The 20,794-nt window shown below is 33.9% G+C and overlaps 2 protein-coding genes across 4 annotated transcripts in view; one reads left to right on the top strand and one right to left on the bottom strand.

The window, feature by feature from the left end:
* The window catches only part of Sse (extra spindle pole bodies like 1, separase), a 57,291-nt gene extending 37,477 nt beyond the window's left edge, over window positions 1-19,814 (bottom strand). The window contains exons 1-9 of the mRNA XM_089248178.1: window positions 19,796-19,814; window positions 15,513-15,607; window positions 13,356-13,595; window positions 9,646-10,540; window positions 9,424-9,543; window positions 6,100-6,215; window positions 5,224-5,408; window positions 2,224-2,322; window positions 1,992-2,132 (exon numbers count right to left, since the gene is read on the bottom strand). Of these exons, the coding sequence (XP_089104304.1) occupies window positions 1,992-2,132; window positions 2,224-2,322; window positions 5,224-5,408; window positions 6,100-6,215; window positions 9,424-9,543; window positions 9,646-10,540; window positions 13,356-13,595; window positions 15,513-15,599 (1,883 nt within the window). The 5' untranslated portion in view covers window positions 15,600-15,607; window positions 19,796-19,814. The remainder of the gene's footprint in view (window positions 1-1,991; window positions 2,133-2,223; window positions 2,323-5,223; window positions 5,409-6,099; window positions 6,216-9,423; window positions 9,544-9,645; window positions 10,541-13,355; window positions 13,596-15,512; window positions 15,608-19,795) is intronic.
* A 185-nt stretch (window positions 19,815-19,999) lies between these two features.
* Window positions 20,000-20,794, top strand: part of LOC149071222 (DNA-directed RNA polymerase I subunit RPA2-like) — a 52,726-nt gene continuing 51,931 nt past the window's right edge. For all 3 annotated transcript variants that reach the window (XR_016194687.1, XM_089248150.1, XM_089248151.1), the window contains exon 1: window positions 20,000-20,115. The gene's annotated coding sequence lies outside the window, so the exon portion shown is untranslated. The remainder of the gene's footprint in view (window positions 20,116-20,794) is intronic.

Here is a 20,794-nt window from a genome sequence, read left to right as displayed (position 1 = left end):
TAATCAAATTCCTTATTATCTCACATATGATACAATGAAAATTTTCCATGTAAAATAATTTTTTATGTAAGAAGTAACTCAACAAGAAAAAGCATTGTTATAGATTAGAGAATCAACATATATGCAGTTGAGCCCTGATATACAGAACTTCACCCATAAACTGAGTTACTCATAATCTGATCTGCAAAACCAGCCAAATTTTTTAACTTTTAAACATATTTCAATTTGATAAATGAAATATTTCTTGCAATATGAGTAGCATAATATACCCAAATGTTCAGCTATTACCCCAATGGTTACAAATAAAGCTGACATGACGATTCTCTTTCCCTTATACTGCTGGCAAGGACATCTTTAGGAATTATATAACTAATTAAGAGCAGGGTTGTAAAAAACACAACCCAGGCAGGTTTTTTAGAATAAAAAACTCAGCTGGGGAGTGGGGTATCTACCTGGACAGCAAATCTGACAACCCTAATTAAGAGGGCCACACTCAAGCATTTTTTTTTGGGGGGGGGGGCTTTTTATTATTTTAATTGCAGACCAAATTGAAAATCACATTGTATGCACACGTGTACTAAGGAAACCCAGACGTGCCAACTTTTGAAATCCAGAAATCCCCCCCCCCCGACACTCATACTCATAGACTTGATCAAAAAAAAAGTTCATAAAAAAAAAAATTCAGAATTTTTTTTTTTTAAATAATTAAAAAAAAAGTTACATTCTTTCCCCCCCCCCCTAAAGCAGGTTCTGCATTGCCCCTGAGCAGAATATAATTCCATGTCAGTCTTTCCATGCGGAATAGAGAAACCACATCTACATACTGTTCATAAATTATAAGTGTTTCCTTTCGTGGATGCTATCAGTGATTGATAATCTTGGGTATATGAATTCTTAAAAGCTTTATATTTAGCTGTATATAGCTTAAAGTTTTATATTTTCTTTCTGAAGATGTTTAATCGGAAGAAACGATTTAAAAAAATTCAAATTACAAAGCTGCGGACTAAAAAATATGTTTACCGCACGGCTGTTAATGGAATACAATAACGATTATACAGGAATTTTGGCAACCAAGGTCATGCCCCTGATAAATGACTGCCGATAAACGCTACGAAAACGAAGTCTTTGCCAGTTGCTTAAATGCGGTCACAGAGACTTTTTTACGGCTGCTCGATGGAAATGATTATGGCTGTCCTCTATGGGCGTTTTCCTTAACGACAACTGTAATCATTGATGCCACGACAACGTGAAAGCTAGCGTAAAATCTAATTTTCCGCCAAAATCCGGAGAAATTTTAACAAATCCGGAGAGCGGGAGGAAGGATGAAAAATCTGGAGTCTCCCGTCTAAATCGGGAGAGTTGCCAGGTCTGGAAACCCTTCAAAAGTTTATGGGATCCTTATTTGATTCGGGCCCATTCATCAAGACATCACACGAACTATGCGAGTGGCATTCATAGCCAAAACCCATGAAAAACTTGTCTTACCCTGTTGTTGAGTGTGTTAATTGCAAGTGGAAATTCCAAAGTGAAACACCTTACTCTTTTGTATCATTCCGGAAATACTCGAACGTTCAACATAAAATAAGTATAAAAACACAATAATTTTGAAAAAAGCAATCCACTTTTCTATTGCAAAATATTATGGCTGGCATGAGTCAGCCACCTCGTTGGGCAATTTGCCTGTTGTGGCGTTGTATTTGTATTTGTATGAGGGCGACAGACGTGGAATGAATTATTTGAGTTTACATTATTTTCTATGAGAAAGTTCGATTTTATATACAAGTGTATTGGATCACGAGCACATTCACATAAAAAATTGTACTTTTAAACTGAAGTTCCACTGTATTTTTCCACCCCAAAATCAGAATATTCAATGAGTTGAACTAAAGATATAATTAAGAATACTTTTTTATTGTTCCCTTACTGTGCATATAACTAATTCAGATTCCACTGTAGATAGATTTTGGTAAAACTGAAAGAGGAAAATTTACCTGCCAAAGAGCTTGAATTCCTCTGGTAAGCCTGATACTTGGCATACATCTAGCAATGCATCTGCTAAAGTAAGATTACTTTTATCTTTGCATATCATGCAACAGCATATGCGAATAATTTCTGGATCCAAACAATATTTACTAAGAAATGAAAAAGAAAAAAAAATGTTCAGAAGAAATATAAAGCTGGAATCTGTAGAAAAAGATTAAAAAATTTAAAAAAAAATTCAACCTTTCATTTCTAACAGCAGCCAATTCCAGTTTTAAGAGTTGTATAAGTTTGGATGGTTCTATTTCATATTTTAGTTCACACAAAACATCAGAAATTGTCCTGAAATCAGAATATTTTTAATAAAAAATGTCAAAATATTTTTACTTTCAGTTTAATTCATTATAAGCTTGACAGAAATTAAGAATATTTTTGCAAACAAAAAAGCAAGGGAATGAAAAAAAAACAAACAAATCATGGCTTCCCCCCTGAATTACACTTTTTAAAATAGTGTAAAAAATAAGTAATGTCAATGTGGTTCTTATTGAATGTTGAAAAATTGAAATATAGAATGTTGAAAAATACAGGGAGATTAAAAATTCATGGGAAAAACTTTGAGGTGATATACGACCTAAATAAGAATTTTTGATCATAGAATGCATGGTTGAATAACAATAGTAAAGGCAGTAGAGAAGGCATATCAGCACTTCACCAAAAGTAAATATTTTTTTGATAAATTTATTGCAATAAGTGTAATCAACCATTCGGGGGTGAAGAGTATTGCACTTTGATATGCTATTTGTTGATGGTGCAACTTGCGTAACAAAATAGGGATGGAACAAATAGTGATTTGACCGAATACAGAATATTCAACAGCCGAATATCAATTTTCTTAAAATTCACCACAATTATAAATAAAATTGATAATTTTTTTAAATGATTAATATTGAATTTTAATTATACAATTTATTATTTAAATTAAAATTTAAAAACTGGGTAACTGAATGATTTTTATTTCCATGATACTGATAATCAAATTTAATGATGATATATTGTATTTTAATATTACAGTGATGTGTGTGTGACCTTGGCAAACAAAGATGATTCGTTCTGGAATCATGTTCAATAGCCGAAACAGCATTTCCCATAGGTTTGTATAGAAAATTGTTCGATTTGTTTCAGCTTTTAACCAAAATTTGAAGATAAAATCTTAAAACACAAAAAAAAAAAAAAAAAAGCTATAAAAAGAAAAAACTGATTAAAGGCTAAAATGAACACCTTCAAAATCAGGTAAATGAGAATCCAATGAGAATCGGATAATATGAGAGCGAGATGCTGAAGATCTTTTTATTTTCCAGTATATACACAACCAATACCAGCTTCAGTCCACTAAAGTTTGTGTAGACACAACCTAGTCGAGTTAAGTGTCTCCACCCATTTGTGATTTCATCAGCTCATTTCTGTGTCTGATACATGCAGATGGGAAAGATTAGTTCCCAGAATGTCCAGACAGTTCAGCTTGATGCTAAGTCTTGCACCAAAAGAAAGCATGCTCTGAAAACACAAGCTACCTTTTTTTCAATGCTGACTAAACATTTCATTTTACATGAAATGGTGTTAAAGAATTTCATAAAGAGAAGTGTAGATACATTTGAAAAAGGTTCTGAGGTGGACATGAGTTAATCGGGCCAAAGTGACATTATTCTGATGATTGGTGTGAAAATTCAGCTCATGACGTGGCTATTTTATGTTAGTGTGTGCATTCATATCATCAGAAATGTTTGTTAGCTGATTCTGTATTTGTTAGCCAAAGCAGAAAAATCATGAACAAATCTTTGTTAGTCAAAAAATTTATAAGCCTAGGTATCTTTTTATTTAAAGAACAATTTTTTTTCACCACTAGTTATAATTTTACATCTAATTAAGAAAATGTCAACCATTATTTACTCTCAAGTATTAATGCATCATAAAATTTATGATTAATTTTTCCCTCTAGATGTTCTTTGCTCCTTTCAGTAGCTCTCAATGATGTTCTTGTCTAGGTATATCGTTCAGTTAGTCAATTCGAGTAATTTATGCTCACTTCTACATTATTGAGGTAGGATTCTACTTGCAGTTTCATATTTTACTTATCCTAGAAATTCACCCTGACATAACCTCTTTCACGGAAAGATATATACACCACACAATAAAATATATAATCAGTAAATTGGTAATTTATGCAAAAAATTCCAATTAATATAATTTTTAAAAATTAGTCTGTTGTGCTTAGATTTACACAGGTATTCGACCAAACCCAATATTCAGCAAAAGGGCAGAATAGCAGCCAAATATTTGTCCTATCTCTAACACAAATTTTACCACAAATCATTGTATCACTTGATCATTGTTAGGCGCAGCATAACCTTGATGATCCTTGCACCAATAAAATGTAAACTCAAATTTGAAGGTGCCTATGCACATTTGAATGGTTGATAGCACATATAACAGCAAAAATCTGTCAGAAAAATATTATATTTGTTTTTGGTGAAGTGCTGTTGTGCACTCTCTAAAACATCCTCTACTATCTTTGATACTGTGATTCAAACATACATTCTAGAATTGAAAATGCTTGTTTAGATGTCTTATATCACCTCTTAAAGTTTATCCTATGAATTTAAAACTATCCTACCCTGTATATTTTTTCAGTTTCTAAGATTAAACTATAAAAATAATAAATAATATATATACACACAAATCTGTGGGATATTTTACATTTAATGAGGACTTAATATTATTATCATAAGGAGTCTCAGGAACTTAAAAAGAATTAAGAACCTTTGTTCTATAACTTATAGTTCATTGAGACTCAAATCCAGACCAAAGATACAGGTTTGCATGCTAATAATTAAAATATCTCAGCATACATTTCTTCAGTCCCTAAAGTGGCCATGGTCAAAAATGACCTGAGCATGTGCAGTGTCTCTGAGACAAAAATCCCTTATATCGGGGTTATCAGTCTAATGGAAAAACCTCACAAATTGAAATGAACCAGGAATTTAAATTAGAAACAAAAGATAGACATCAGGTCCTTTTTAATTGCTTTATAATATTTAATGCTGTAATAATTTAAGAATTTACAATTTAATAAAAATACACAATGACATTTAAATGGTGTGATGCATCTGAGAGATACTGAGCTTGATGAAGAGAGTTGAGAAACATATGATACTCATAAAGGTATACAAAAATTGTGAAAATTACTTTTCTACAGTGCTTTTGTCTTCAACATCTGATGCTTTCCTTTTAATTTTCATCCACAGAGTCATGCAAAATTTTGCCATGCTCTCATTCATCAGGATGGCTCTCACAATGCATTTTAGAGCCTCATCAAATTTCCTCAACTTAGAGTAACAAGAAATCAGAAGTTCATAGTCCTTTTGTATATTCTGAAAAACACAATATTTAGGCACATTATTATTTGAAATGACTTCTAGGAGGATGTGTGTGTGTGTGTTGTCGTTGAAGTCAGGAATCAATTCCCTGAGGTTAAAATAAAATATCTACAATAAGGAAAAAGCAGACTACTGAGTCTGAAAGGGATAAAGTGGAATCTACTAAGAGATGGCATATCAAACACCATGAAATTGGGTATGAATAACGACTAAAATACCTAGGAATTGAAAACCAGTATTTGTGATATGAATTCATTAATTAACAGGCTTGATAAATCGAGAACCTCTTCACACAAGTGGAGATAGAGCTGGAGAAAAGACCATAAAAATGTCAGTATATATATATATTGGATAAGACCACCCCATCACTGACTCTGGGGGGGGGGGGAGACATGGCTTCCCTATGCCACTCCCTACCCATATCTGCTCATAAGTCAGTGAAATGGCTGTATGACTAAAATTTTATTTTACATAACACTACCAGAATTTAATGTTCAAAGAGGTTAGGAAATATTACAAAAATGCTCATTATTGTAGTTTTTTATACATTTAAACTATGTTATTACAAAAAATTAGCAATAAATAAAACTTTGCAGCAGAGACTCTATGGGAAAAAAATTGAATATCAAATGGATTTAAACATACACTGTTCATTCCACTTTTAATTCTAATAACCAGAACTCACTATTTTCGATTCTGATAACAACAATTTTCCATCCAAGATGATTGCAAAAAATGAAGCTGCCTCTTGAAACAAACTCTTGCGATAACAAAGTTTACCAATATTTGATACAGCACAGACTGCAATGTAAGAAAAAGTGTTACAATAGAATAACTACAAAATTTTAATCTAAAAATATGTATGCAATATACAGTGGTGACTTACTCTTACAGGGCAGTGAATATTCTGCTTAAGAGCATGAAATGGATAAGAAACAGTAGTTTTCCATCATTTAACATAAGGAAGCTTGAGTGCTTTGAGCAAGTTCAAGACAACAGTGAGAGGGCATCTATAGTTTTCCATTTGTCATATAAGCGATATTAATTCTTTTTTACATGTAGAATATACCATAGTGTGCCAAGGTGCATTAGCTTTTATATGAATATTTATATTTTGAAAAAGTACAACAAATTAAAATGAGAACTCCATTAAATTTATGAGGAAGTTTGTTTTAAAAAACAAATTTTTAAGATACAGGCTACTAATAAGCATAAATCAATTTGTGAGTAAAGTCACCATTGAATACTAGGATTTGTACTAACGATCTAGATGTAGTTCATACTGAAACATACAACATGAGACATCTAGTCACAATGCTAGATTCCATGGAATCACCCACCAAAAATATTTAAGTTTACAGCAACATACAGGATGATTCCATAATTCTCCTTGCAGTATTTTATTAGTGAATCATTGATTTCAAAGGCATACTTCCAATTAGAAAAACTATCCAAGTAACTAGAAATGGGACGAATATGAGGTTGCTATTCCATATTCAGCCATTTGGCCCAATATTAAGTTCAGCCGAATAATGCTTAGGTATTTTGCAGAATATCTGTGTAAATCTAAGTACTTCAAACTAATTTTAGAAAAATTATGTTAATTGGAACTTTTCCCATAAATTTAAAATTTATCAAATATATTTTATTGTGTATATCCCTTTCTGAGGAAAAGGTTAAGTCAGGAAGAATTTCTTAGACAGGGAAAACATGAAATTGAAAATAGAATCCTACTGCAATAAAAAGTGGAAATGAGCATGAATTACACAAATCCACTAACTGAAAGATGTACCTAGACAAGGTACGTATTGAGCTACATAAAGAGGCAAAAGGGGCAAAGAACATCTAGAGAGGAGAAATAAGAAAATAAGTTATGATTTTTATGATACATTACTAGTTGAGCGTAAATAATGGTTGATATTTTGTTAATTAGATTTAAAATTAGTAACAAGTGCTACAAAAAATTGATTCCATTAGTAATATTAAAATACAATATATCATTGTTAAATCTGATTGTCAGTATCATCACAATATAAATTGTTTAATTACCAGTTTTCTAATATTTCTTTAAATACACATTGCATAATTAAAATTCAATTCTAATTATTCGACATTACCAATAATATTAGTTTTAATTAAAAACACCAATTTAATTGTGATGAATTTTAACTTAGTTAATATTCGGCCACTGAATATTCAATATTCAGTTATTTGGCCAAATCACTATTTGTCCCATCCCTACAAGTAATGTGTAAAATTCAGATAGGCCATTCATGTTGCAAAGGGTTGTATAGTTATTGAAATATAAAAATTAACTTTTTATATAGACATCCTGTCCTCCAAAACCCAATTGGAGAGTTATTGGCGTTTCTCCTGAGCCAAAAAAAAAAAAAAAAAACCCACACTTTTCTAAATCGTGCAATATTCGCAGAGATATTTGAACTCAAAAATCTGAGGAAAATTGGGAAAGAAACAACAGCATAAATGGGGGCATTGTCTGTTAGTTTATGCTGTTCTTTCCCAAATTTCCTCATTTTTTAAATATCTCTGAAACGTTGCGCTTAGAAACAGGGAATTTCCTTTTTTGGTCTCAGCAGCGACCAGGCAACAACTTTCTTATCAGATTTTTGAAGACGGTGTCTTTATTTTAATAACTATACAACCCCTCATAACATGAATGACGAATCTGTTTTACACATTACTAGGGATAGTTTTTCTAATTGGAAATATGCCTCTAAGATCAATGGTTCAGTGCAGCAAGAGGAATCACAGAATCACTCTTGTATAATAAAAACCCCAATGAACTTGGGAGGAGTTTAACAGATTTTATGTGCCTCAGTCTCAACCAGAGCAATGTGGTGCCAGTCTCAATGAATCTTGATTAACCAAGATTCCATAGTAATTAGTCTAGTACTAAATCACGCATGCACCTCGTCTATATTCCCCTGCAGAACTTCTAATGAATTGGTACATGTTGGAATGCATGTATACGTGTTGTGAGCCTACCGTGAAGTTCGTTTCTGTGTAATGCTTGTTATGCATAGTGTTGCCATCGATTTCTCTAGCTATGAACGAAGTGTAATTATTGAATCATTGAAGGCCTGTTGCTCTCCATGGCAAGACTTTTTAATGGGGAAATCGGCTCACATTTTCACCTTGGAACCACAGAAAACCAATTTCAGCCGACCACCACTTGGCGATGGTGGGGTTCGAACCTGGGTAACCATAGTAATAGTCTGAAATGCCCTTTTAGACATAGGGTGCATAACTTAATTTTTTTATTCATCTTTGTTCATATAATAGCCTAATTAGATTTAGATTCCATGACAAACTAACCAACAAACATCCATTTTCTCAGTCAAACCCCATCTCTGAATTCAAAGAGCCATTCAACCACTAGTCTGTCTCAAAATTTGTGTCTGTGACAGACGATCAGAACTAAGATCAAAGAAGTGAATTAATTGGATAGGAATCAACAATTTTTCTGCCATTTCGAACAGGTGGGAATTTTCTTCAGTAGAAATTTGCTGAACAGTCATCTGAAAGCAACAACCTGTGGAAGTGGACACAATGGCTAGGCAGAGGAAAGATCTATGTTGAAATAACTAACTGGTTGACAAAGTTGGAAGCACAAAGAAGACAAAGTGGCTCAGTTTGTACTGAAAACCATATGAATAAATAAATTACACAAATTCTGGCAAAAAATTAATGAAAGGATCATTCAACTCTTTCGACCGGAGAGACATACAAGACTGGAGAAACTGTCACTGTAGTATGTCAAATAACCCAAAATTTCCGAACGTGGTGCATAAAAGTATAATTTTCAAATCCCACTGCTTACTTTTACTTATTAAGAACCCAGATTCTTCCATAACTTGGATTCTAGAGACACAAAAGGGAGAGAGATAGGATAGAGTGACACTAGTGAACATGGTAATAATTTTTTAAGTATGCTTAGATTGAGAACAATAGCTTTTCTTATGCTGGAATCAATATTAACTGAATTTACCATACTGCTGCATGCGCTGAAAGCCCATTGGAAATTTATCACCCTTTTTCAGGATTCCTTCTAATTTCAGAGCGTTATTGGAAGCAATAGTTATGTACTTTGAAACTGTATGCTCTGAAACTATAAAGAAAAAAAAACAAATAAGACCACTCATAAGATAATCATGTAACTTTTGGCAATCATAATTCCTAACATACAACTCTAATTTGACACCATATTCACCTGATACAACCTCTATTGCGATTTCACAAGCTCTCATCAAGTTGATTGATGACCCAATAGCAATTTCTGAGCATGAATCAATAGTTTCAGTTTTTGTCATGCATTCGAAGCATGTATTGCAAACCAATACGATAGATTCCAGAACATCGTCTAGTTTTGTCACAAATGTTTTTTCTTTACACATTTTGAGCTTCACGTAAAGAGAGAATGCACAGTAAAAGAATTTCCAGCCAACAAAAGTGACTTCTGATGCATTTTTTTCTGAAATGCTCAGAATGTGTGAAATTTTTTTACATTGGTTGACTATATCATCAGTTAACGTTACATCTTTTTCAAAAATGAAAAAATCAATGCTAAATTTTGTGATATCTATGTAAAACTTCGAGAAATTAAAAAAACTGCTGCATGTGCAGTTGAGACTACTATACAACATGTTCAGCAATGAAAATATCTGTTGACTGTAAGGTGCCTTGAAAAGTGTACCACTCCATTTGCATAATGTTATAAAAAGAAGCTCTTTTGCACAGAGAGTTTCCAAGCAAGACATGGTTCTACAAAACTCTGAATAAAAACTTTTTAAGAAAAGTTCAATGGTTTTTGTATCGAAAGTATCGATTGTTGTGAAATATCTTTGGATGCACAGAACCAATTTATCACAAGAGTCTTGAACATCTTTCTTTACCATCAGCATGAAATACAATCCTTCGCAACGAAGCTTGAAACCAATTTCAAAGTCCTTAGAGTTGTTCTCTAACTCAACCGAAGAATTCCAAAACATATGGTAGAGGTTTCGACTGATGATTCCATGCGATTCATTGGATGCAGATGTCAACTCAATTTTTTTCATTTCACATCTCAAAAACTTTGACAACTCCAGTGAGTGAGAATGGAATTTCTGCAAAAGCAAAATAATGAAACATGATTACAAGTGAAATGAAAAAGAATGAAAGATGTACTTCTGAGAGACAGGGAAATATTTTCGGTTAAGAAAAGCTATCAATTCAAATTACAATGGAGAATCACACTTCCAAAACTTAAATTTTAGGTACATTGAAGAACTAATATCTATTGAGTGAATTCATTTCTTTACAACTAACAATAGTATCAATTTCCAAAAGCATTTCAAGGTATCCAATTTTGACTGTATAGTGATATTTCATTTCTCACATCGAGTGCCAAAAACAACACAAGCACAGAGAACATTTTTTTTATGTGAATACGTCTTTTAAATCATTTGACGATACTGGGAGCATTTGCAAAAAGTTGCATGACAAAATTCTTTAAATGCTCAGCAATGAAAATATATGGCTACAGGAAGTAGCCAACATAAGTCAAAAGCAGCGGTTCTCAACCTGTTTTGACTTGCGGAGCCCTTTTTGGCATATAATTTCTATGGCGGAGATATATAGACCTATTTTTTACTTATTCAGAAAAATTACTGATTTATTTTTATTATTCTAAAGTAATCATAATTATTTTTTCAAATGACTGTTTTTTTATTTTATTTTCCTCGAGCGGCTGCGGAGCCCCAAGGGCTCCGCGGAGCACTGGTTGAGAACCGCTGGTCAAAAGTAATGGTATCATCAGATGCACATTGCAAAGGTGCTTGTGTGGTACCTACCACACAAGGCTAGGCACAAAAATTTATTCACGTCAAATCTGGCAGCCTACCTCAATTTTTTTATAATGTATATAAAGGATAATAGAGGCATTATTTTAATGTAAATAGAGCTGAGCATGCACTCAGTGCTGAAACATTCCCCCCCCCCCCCAAAATATACCAAGAACTGTGACACACATCACAGAATGGGCTTCATGAGTGCTGTTGCAGGACAATCTCTGGAAGAATTTTTTTAAAAAGTTTGAAAATCAATTCTTCTGTTTTCTTCATTATTATGAGAATTTCTATCACAGAATATTTTCAGTCAGCTGAAGGCTTGTTCCAAAGCAATTCGAAACATTTTGCTTTGAGTTTTTTCTTTCATCAAAATACGAGTTGTAAAATAGTTGTATTGAGGTATGGCTGCATTTCATTTGATAAACAAGAAAAATTTTCATAAAAAAATTGTTTAAGAATCAACAGAAACATATTGGAACCAGGGCCGTCTTAATAGCATTATACCTCCTCCTCAAATGAATGTTATTCTGGGACTCCTACCTTGCTTCAAGTAACTGCACTTCAAATTTCATACTTACTGTTGAAAACCATAATACCAAATCACATTACTGGGGCCTTTACCAATTTGAGAACCTGGCCTTGCAAGGAATTATTTCACTATAACGTATACCTTTTGTATTTGTATTGAAGCAGCCCCGATTGGAAGCTGCTTAAGATGGATCTTTCATATTAAACTCCACCAAAACTCATATTGCTACAAAGCCCATCAATAGAATAAAAGTCAGGATAATAAGTTTTGATTTGTGCTCAGGGTGTCTACAAAATACCAAAAGCAAAATTTTGTGACTTCTTTGGGACTTTTTAGTGACTTTTTTTTTTCATTCGACAAAATCAACCATGCTGGACTGTTTTCTTATACCAGTGGTTTCAAACTGTGAGTAGCGACCATCTCGGATGGGAGGGGGGTTAATAAAATAGGGGGATCTTAGTAAAAGAGGGAAAGCCCCAGTGAATTTACAAAATAAAAACATTTGATAAGAAATCAATTATTTTAATCCTTTAAAACTTTCTGCAGAGCATGATGAAGATGTCAATGCATATACATACATACAGACATGCCAACATTGGCATGAAGCCTCTCAGTGCTGAATAATGAGCTTGACCATGATGGGGGCGGGGGGCAACCCCTACAACACAATAGAAAAAAAACACAATTTTTACAAATTTTTTAAAAATGTTCAAATTTAAAGATTTAAATACAGCACCCCATAGGAACTGGATCCTAAGGGCTCAAGCCCCATATGCCTACAGGTTGTTTCTTGAATGGGGAGGGGACAACAAATGTTCACCTGCCTATGCCAATCATTTTTTAATGGGGGGGGGGGGGAGTCATCCCTAGCACCCTCCCTCTCTCTATCCCCACCCATGCCTTCAACCAACTTTGCGAGGTCACCTAAGCCCTCAGATCATGAACACCCAATGCAATCCATTCCGGCATACACACTTCAGGGTCGTATACACGGACATCTGGCAGCCCTAGACTCCCCTTCCCCCCCTGTTTTTGTCCCATCCGAGTTCTTTCGGCACATATGAGGAAAATTTTTAAAACAAGCTCCATGGGGGCACCCGTGCAAGTTGAAAAAGCGTCCTGCGAATGTAAAACTACTGAAAACGCTATTGATCGATATTAAGCTGTGTGCACAACAGCTGAGTTGTGTTGCGAAGCGCTGCGCCACATAACAATAGTGAGCTTATATATATATATATATATAGGTAGATAAGATAGAGGAAAGAAGAAAATATTGAACGCTACAGCTTCTTCAAAGCCTAGGTTTTAGATTTTAAAAAAATCGAAAAAAAAAAATGTCTGGAGAATCAAAAATATCTGATTTTCACTTTTTCGGGACTTTGTGACTTTTCTGTGATGGTATAGACATCCTGGTACTTATTATGATTTCATAAACATTTAAAAAACAATAATAAATGAGAAATTGTTACAACTTCATACCATTCTTTCTTCACAAATATGCAGATTTATAAAACAATAAAAAGACAAAAATATTGTTATTGCCCACACAAGGTTTGTACATACCAAACGAAGAAGGCTTTCTATAATCCAATAAATATAGTTCTGGAAATACGGTTCAACTCTCATTAGCTCAGCAGCATCATAATACTTTTCAAGATAATGTGAACATGAGTGCACCGAGTTATATAAATAGTTTTCAACATCTGGTTTTAATGATGTGAGGCTCTTCAGGTAATTACACAGCAAACGGAAATAACGAAAAACAAGGGAGGAATGACTTGAATCACCATTTTCTACCACATTCTGAAATAAAGTTGAAGCATTAATAACAATTTTAATTAGATAATTTTGCACAGAATAAAAGGCTATAGCATGAGGGATACTTTAAATCTCAGTAAAAACTATAAAAAAAATTCTATATTAATTAACATTTTCAACAATCAATACAATTTTCTCAGGTTAAGGGATTGTCATGAGTTCAAGCATAGACTCCACATTTCTCTAACACCAGTATTTAGCATCATCATCATAGAATTAAAAAGTGTAATTGGGGTTGAGCAACTGACCGCAATGATACAAGATATATTAGAGAACACAAAGGGTTCTCAACTAAACTGGCCAGGAGGTCAAGAAACTCTGTACTTTGCTGATCCGCAGAGCTGAGCCCAATCCAACAGAGAGAACAATAAACTACAGAAAACATTAAACAGAACATTGGGAAAATCCCCTTCCCAGAGCTACCTAATCGTGTCTATGCCCAGGACCCCAAGACTAATCCCAAAAACTGTTATACTTACTCTTGAGTCCATGTTAAGAATTCAAAGAGATGTCTTTCCTTGGAGGCCAGATACAAACACATCTTACCGGCCCCAAAGCAGAATGTTTAGCACTGTTCTGCGACTAGCCCTTGGCTGACTGGAAATGTTCCACGGTAAAAATCCCCATATATGTAAGTGTTTTGGCATTTTTTCTTAAAATTCTTCCGAATTGTTCTGCAGTAGCGCTAATTGTTCTGTGACGTACGTCGCAGATTTTGGCACATTCTGCTTTGGGCTTACCGGAATGAAATCTGCAGCATGAATAGCATCATCATTGAGATATTAGATGAAACTGATTGAAACTAACAGAACCAAACTATTATTGCCAGTCTTGACTGGCTGAATTAAAGGAAAACACTATTTTTAAACAAAATCTCTCACTGGACCTCTTGGGAATGATTGTTAAAAATGTGTTTTGCACTGCAAACCAAAGAGAGTGTTCTAGTTATTATTTTTTGTCTTCATTCTGATGATGGTTATGCAGGGGAGAGAGTCTCAGGCTCCTTAAGGTAGGGGTAGAATTTCAACTTTCTCTTGTTGCAGCAGTTGGGGTGTTTGAAAATTTATATTGCCTTTCTGTATAATCAAGGGGAATTTTTTTTTGCTAGATAGAACCTTTATTATTATTATTTCAAATTGATTAGGTGGTCATTAGAGAGAACACACCACACTTACTAAACTTATTAATTTGGCCCAATCTGAAGTTTATACAAATACAACGCCACAACAGGCAAAATGCCCAACGAGGTGGCTGAGAATAAGTGTAATTTTCTTGAGGTGGGTGAGTTTGAACCCATGTACCCTGAACTCTTCCCATCTCTAACTCCTTATCTTACCAACCCACCACTACAGCACTAAATCTAAAAACAAATGTTCTATAACGTTCCTAATGTTTCTTAATTCTAGTTGTTTTTTACTGTTTAGTTGTCACTATGTAAACTTTGCTTCACATGCAAAATATTCCATAGAGTCTTGCTATCATCAGGTCACAGTTGTCTCTAATTGATCAAAGGCATTTCTAGATTTTTAACGTTTGTTTGAATGTCTTAATCTTTTGTCACTTCAAGGAAGGTTCTCCAGTTTGGTGGATTTTCATTGTTTCTTGGTTGTTCTTTTTTCATGTTTTGTGGAGTTTTTAATTAAATTAAGCATTTAATTTTATAAAAGAAATTATTTCTAAAAAAACCTCATTCCAGGTGAGCAATTTTTCATCACTTAAAACAGAGAAATCAAACAATGCCATGGGAAACAAAATCGGAAGAAAGCAAAATAACAAAAGTTAGCCAATGAAACTCAATAACTAACCCATTTTAACAAAGTTTAAGAACAGTATTTATATTCATATCGAATATATGAAATTGTAAAAAGACACTCGTATAAAATTAAATGTTCATTGAATTACCTTTATTATTTCTAATACACCTTCAAATTTACCATTCTTCAAATCTTTGAAGCATTTTTCAATATAGGTTGATTTATAGACATCCATTGCTGATTCTGTAATTGATAATAATGATCCATTATAAAATGACACATTTCACAAAAGATATTTATCATAGAACATAGGTTTCCTATCAAAGTTCCACGAGAGCTTTTCTGGGGTTTTGCAGAACAAAAAATTGTAAAATTTTCCAGTGTTCAGGGAATAAAAATATCTTGATTATAGAGATACAAGCTTTGATTAAACAGACATTTGTATTTATTAAACCACGTAAAATAGAATCATGTTAACCATAGTTCAATATGACTAATTCCATTATCTAATTCAAGGAGAAAATTTAATACATAGACATTGGAATAACTGCCATTAGATGGTATAACAATTGCTTTTGTTGTACAAGGTTTTGGCATGATTTTCAAGAATATATTTGAGATGCGGGGAACCAGAGCAGCACATATTATACACAATTTAATTACAAATCGGAAGCAGCAAACAACATTCTACCTCTGCTTTCATTTCAGGAGAAAAATCAAAGAACATTGGAATACAAATACAAATACAACGCCACAACAGACAAAATGCCCAACGAGGTGGCTGATAAAAAGATGCCCATAAAAATATGGATGTCATATATTTCAAAAATACAGCAACCCAATTAAAAATTACTCACCATTACTGGTTTTTGACCACCACTGGGAGAAGTTGGAAGATATTGGAAAGACATATTGTAATGAATTTAATAATTATATAAAGAATTTCAATTTTAATAGAAAGCACCACCACCACAGTATATTCATAACCAATGAGACCTCAAATTCAACATCGGCTTTAATTCTTTAATTAGGGTATGTGCCAAGTTTTTTTGGTGACTCTTCAAGCATCAGGTTTATTTTGCAACAAGCCTCAGTTGAATTCCCGGATTCTTATTTTTATCCAAGTTCTAAGACAATCAATACAAATAGTATTACCAATCAGCCACGATCGTCTATCACATGGCCGATTGTAAATATTTTGAGGCCTAACCTAAGATGGTGCCTGCGCCTGGTAACAGGTATGTTACAATCCAATTAGCCTTGAAATACAGTAGACTTCTTAATCATACATGCACCTCATATACATTCCCCCACAGAATTTCTAATGAATTGGTAGATGCCAGAGTTTGTGTTCCGAGTGTATGTATTGTAATATGACCATTTAGGCCCAAGCGGAAATGGTCCTTAATTATTGTAATGTACCATATTTAGTACAGTATATGTGGCCCTAATGAAGGGTCACTAGACTACCTTTTTTATTGAGGAAAAATTTTTTTTTTCCACTTTTGAAACATATATTTTTTCTTTGATACAAGTGTTTTTGTCTTTTTTTTTTTTTTTGATCAATAGCCGTCGAAAGAAGCTCCCAGATTTTTTTTTCATTTCTTTTTTTAGCGGTTCTGTTTTAGAGAGGTGGGAAAAATTGTTATGGCCGGTTTTATTGGTCAGAATAGTGGCATCATCTGTTGTGAAAATTGGAAGTGACATTAATAAGGGTGCGGGAGCAAGTCTTCCTTTTTGAGTTTTTGAATCTGGTAACCCTACCTAATGTATTTATGTTGTCAGAATTGTGCTTGTTTCATATTCTTGCTGGTGCTGCCGTCTGCCTTTCATATATTGAAGTACAGGTGGTAAATGCTTGAATTTTCATGTTATGTCATTATCATCTTGTATGTTTGCCTGCTCTCTGCAGAGAGACTTTATAACAGCAAGTACAGTATACTTAGAATAATCCACCTGTGCACTAGTATGCCCCGTCCAGTAATCTGGCGTTTTCTGTTCAAGAGCAGGTTATATTATTCAAGCCGACTTTTTCACCTAACTTCCAGTAATCAGGCACACTTTTGTTGATATGTGCCGGATTAAAGAAAGTATACTGTCATTCATCATGCAGCACTTCAAGCCACTGCTTGTTTCTGTGACCATCCTTTGCTCCCCACACTGTTAATATTAATACTTGGCTGCACGCACATGTAACATAGTGCAACACACTGACTGAACGAACATTATTCACCTGACGGAACCGCTTCAGTATTATTCCTTATTTCTTTGGCAATTTCCTTTCTAGCATATTGGCACTTTTCATCCTGAACGGTGATGATTGGCCATGTTTCTCCGATGTTTATTTTTCTGCCAGCTATCATTTCCTTCCTGTTGTAGGTTGCCATCCTTTTTTTTCACTGTTGTTTACTGTTAAATTTCACCCCATTGAGGGCACTGGTTATAATATTCTCTTGTATTACCGCAGATGAAGTTTTTTTTTGTTCCTTCCTTGTATGGCATGTACCATTTTGCACTATGGAGTATGTTACCTTTGATTTTTCTTGTTGGATTGTTTCGTTTCGGATATCGATTCTCAGGTTGCGTCTTTAATATTTCCATTTTTATTACTTTTTTGCTTACTAGTCCTTATATCCTGAAATCATGTTTTATTTACAGAACCCAGAAAGAATTTTATTCAGGGTGATGGAAAGGGACGCGCCCTGATAGTATTATTACTAAAAATCGAATCCAGGTTTTTATTTTTTGTTACAGAGAATATTTATTTATACATCAAGGAGGAACCATTGTATTATTTAAAAAAGAAATCAGTTATTTATTTCAGAAAATTCATTCCAAAATCATGTTATTGTTGCTCAATTTATATGTTGCTTCATTTCCAATCTCAATCCAGTTTCGTGTTGCTTCGCAAAGGAATATGGAAGAAGTGCATATCTGGTTTAGTAGTACTAGTAGTATCTAGTTGCCACAAAGAGCAAAAGTCCTACAACAATCCATATATTCAATCACTACACTTCACTCAAAATTCGAAATATAGATGGTAGCACGAAAAAATTCACACATAACACAATATATGCACTTAGAGTGTTAGGTACACTCACACTTTCAGCACAACTCAATGGGTAGTATCGCCCATGGCAATAGGCCAAAGTTGTGCTTGATTTGAAAGTATCTAGTCTAGGATGTTTTAATATTGATCGCTTACGTTTTGCTTTTATCATTTTTTTTGTTTCACACACACACCTGCTGTAGTATAATCCCCTTTTCACAATTTTTTTCTTTGGCAAGAAAGACATCCAAAAGCATGACACAATTTCACTCTTGTGACTTCCCCTCATGCACAATCAGAAATATTTCTCTTTAAAGAGAAAAACTTCCCCCCCCCCACCCCCAAAAAAAAAGAATTACACTATAGCTGTTTTGCCAAATTGTTGCATATCATGATTATGGAATCATGGATGCTAGGTCAGCCAGGACAAACATGCCTTTTGGAGCCCCCCCCCCCCCGTAATGTTGAAAAAAGAGGTTACAGCGTGAAATCCCCCCCCCCCCTCGGGTCCAGCGCAACTGACCAGCCTACTCCCTCCCAGTTATATCCCTACTCAGCGATTACAGATTTTGAGGGATATAAGCATTTTTGTATTGGCGGTTGAAATAGTGTCGCTAATTGTTCACCCAGATTATGGAATATTCTCCACAAAGATTCATAACCCTTAACATGCTCCTCCCCCAAAGTAACAATAAGGCTCATTTACTAGCTTTACAGTTTCACTCGCTACTACTAAAGTCGAGCAGTGTAATAATGTTATCAAGCAAACTCGCCCCTCACTCTGCTAGGGCGAAAAGTTGAAAGGTAGGCTACTTTTCTCGCTACTCACCGGCGTTTTTGTTATTTCTCAGGTGTGGCTACCATTTTTCCCCTCACGCTTTTGACTTCCAACAAATGAGAACGACAATACGCAAAAAGGAAGGGAAAGAAAACGAGTTGTTCGCTCATCTAGTGAGCGATTTTACCAGTCCTGTGTAATTGAAATTCACTCGCCGGAAAATAGCTAGTAAACTCACCCAATGTAATTGAGCCTATAAGAACAGCTCCGCCCCCTAAATCATGGGAGACACAACGCAGCTCACACGGAAATTGAAAATCACGAATTAACATCTAGAATTCGAGCTTCTCATAGAAACAAAATCGGAATCAAATATTTCAAATAAATTCTACACATAAAAAGTTTTATAAGAGATTACTATTCAACAACATGACTACAACAAAGCCCGAATGATATTTCAAACACTTCATTTAAAGAAGCGAACTCAATATAAATTTGATGAAAAATATGAAATATCAAAGTATAAGTTTCAAATTCACATGACATACACATCGAAAACATGAATGAAATGGAGTATAAATCGTATTTACATAAAAAAGTTTACCTCGTTTATTTGAAAATTTTTCTTTGCCTGATGTGCCTTTAAAACAACTAGCCTTGCGCAATGTCCCGTATTTGAAATCTGATGTCTTGTATTTTTCTTGAGCAAATATGGGCAAACTATTTTCTATTAATGTTATAACTTAAAGCAAAAACATCTGAAATCTCGACAGGGTGAAAAGATCAAAAATGATAAACTCCCGGATGTGCCATAAACTTTTTAAATATTATCACCCAAAACCGAAACTCTTAAGAGCTATCATTTATAACATTTTCATAAAGATTGAGAAATTTCACTTCAATGAAACCATAAACTAATGGGGCGTGAGTTGTTTCCATTCTTTTTTTTATTTTAAAAAGGTTTAGACTTCATATCAGATAAGAGAAAGATTGACCCATTCAGTTAAGCTACAATATATGTATATACATAAAAATAACATGTTATTTTTAAATAAATGGTTATATATTGCTTGATTTGATTATAATACATGCTCCATAAACTGTATTCAAAGTTGTCCCCAATGAATTATCTGTCTTTGCATATGCAAATTTTTCTGTTGAATGATAATTAAAAAAAAATACACTTTAATAATCAACTTTTTGGGTCAAGCAGGGTTGTCTTAACCCTCAACTGGCGTGGTGGGGTAATTTTGACCCCACGCATTGCTTAACATGCCACTCCCTTGAGAAAGAAATGCATCCATAGCATCCTGTTATCAGTACCTTTCAAGCTAGTTGTTTACACGTGTTTGACGAATTTATGAGGTTGTTCTATTTTTTCTATCCATTATTTCATTTGTCAAAGTTTCCCGTCACCTCACCATTTGCGTTAGACATTTTTTGTCTGACGGCTGTAGTGTTGAGATAGAAATCATGTTTCGGTAGAGATGTGAGGAGAACGAGAATATTCTCCTGGGTGTAAAAATTGGAGAATAATTGAGAATATTAATTTTTTTTGTGAATAATGAAATGTTTTTTACTAATTTTGTTTGTATTATGAAAT

Source organism: Pholcus phalangioides, unplaced genomic scaffold (assembly GCF_987345545.1).
Source record: "Pholcus phalangioides strain wild (caught in Gottingen) unplaced genomic scaffold, Ppha-v1.0 ptg000019l_1, whole genome shotgun sequence".
Taxonomy (NCBI): Eukaryota; Metazoa; Arthropoda; class Arachnida; order Araneae; family Pholcidae; genus Pholcus; species Pholcus phalangioides.
The sequence above is the reverse complement of the archived record's forward strand: the minus strand, read 5'-3'. Positions and strand labels throughout refer to the sequence as shown.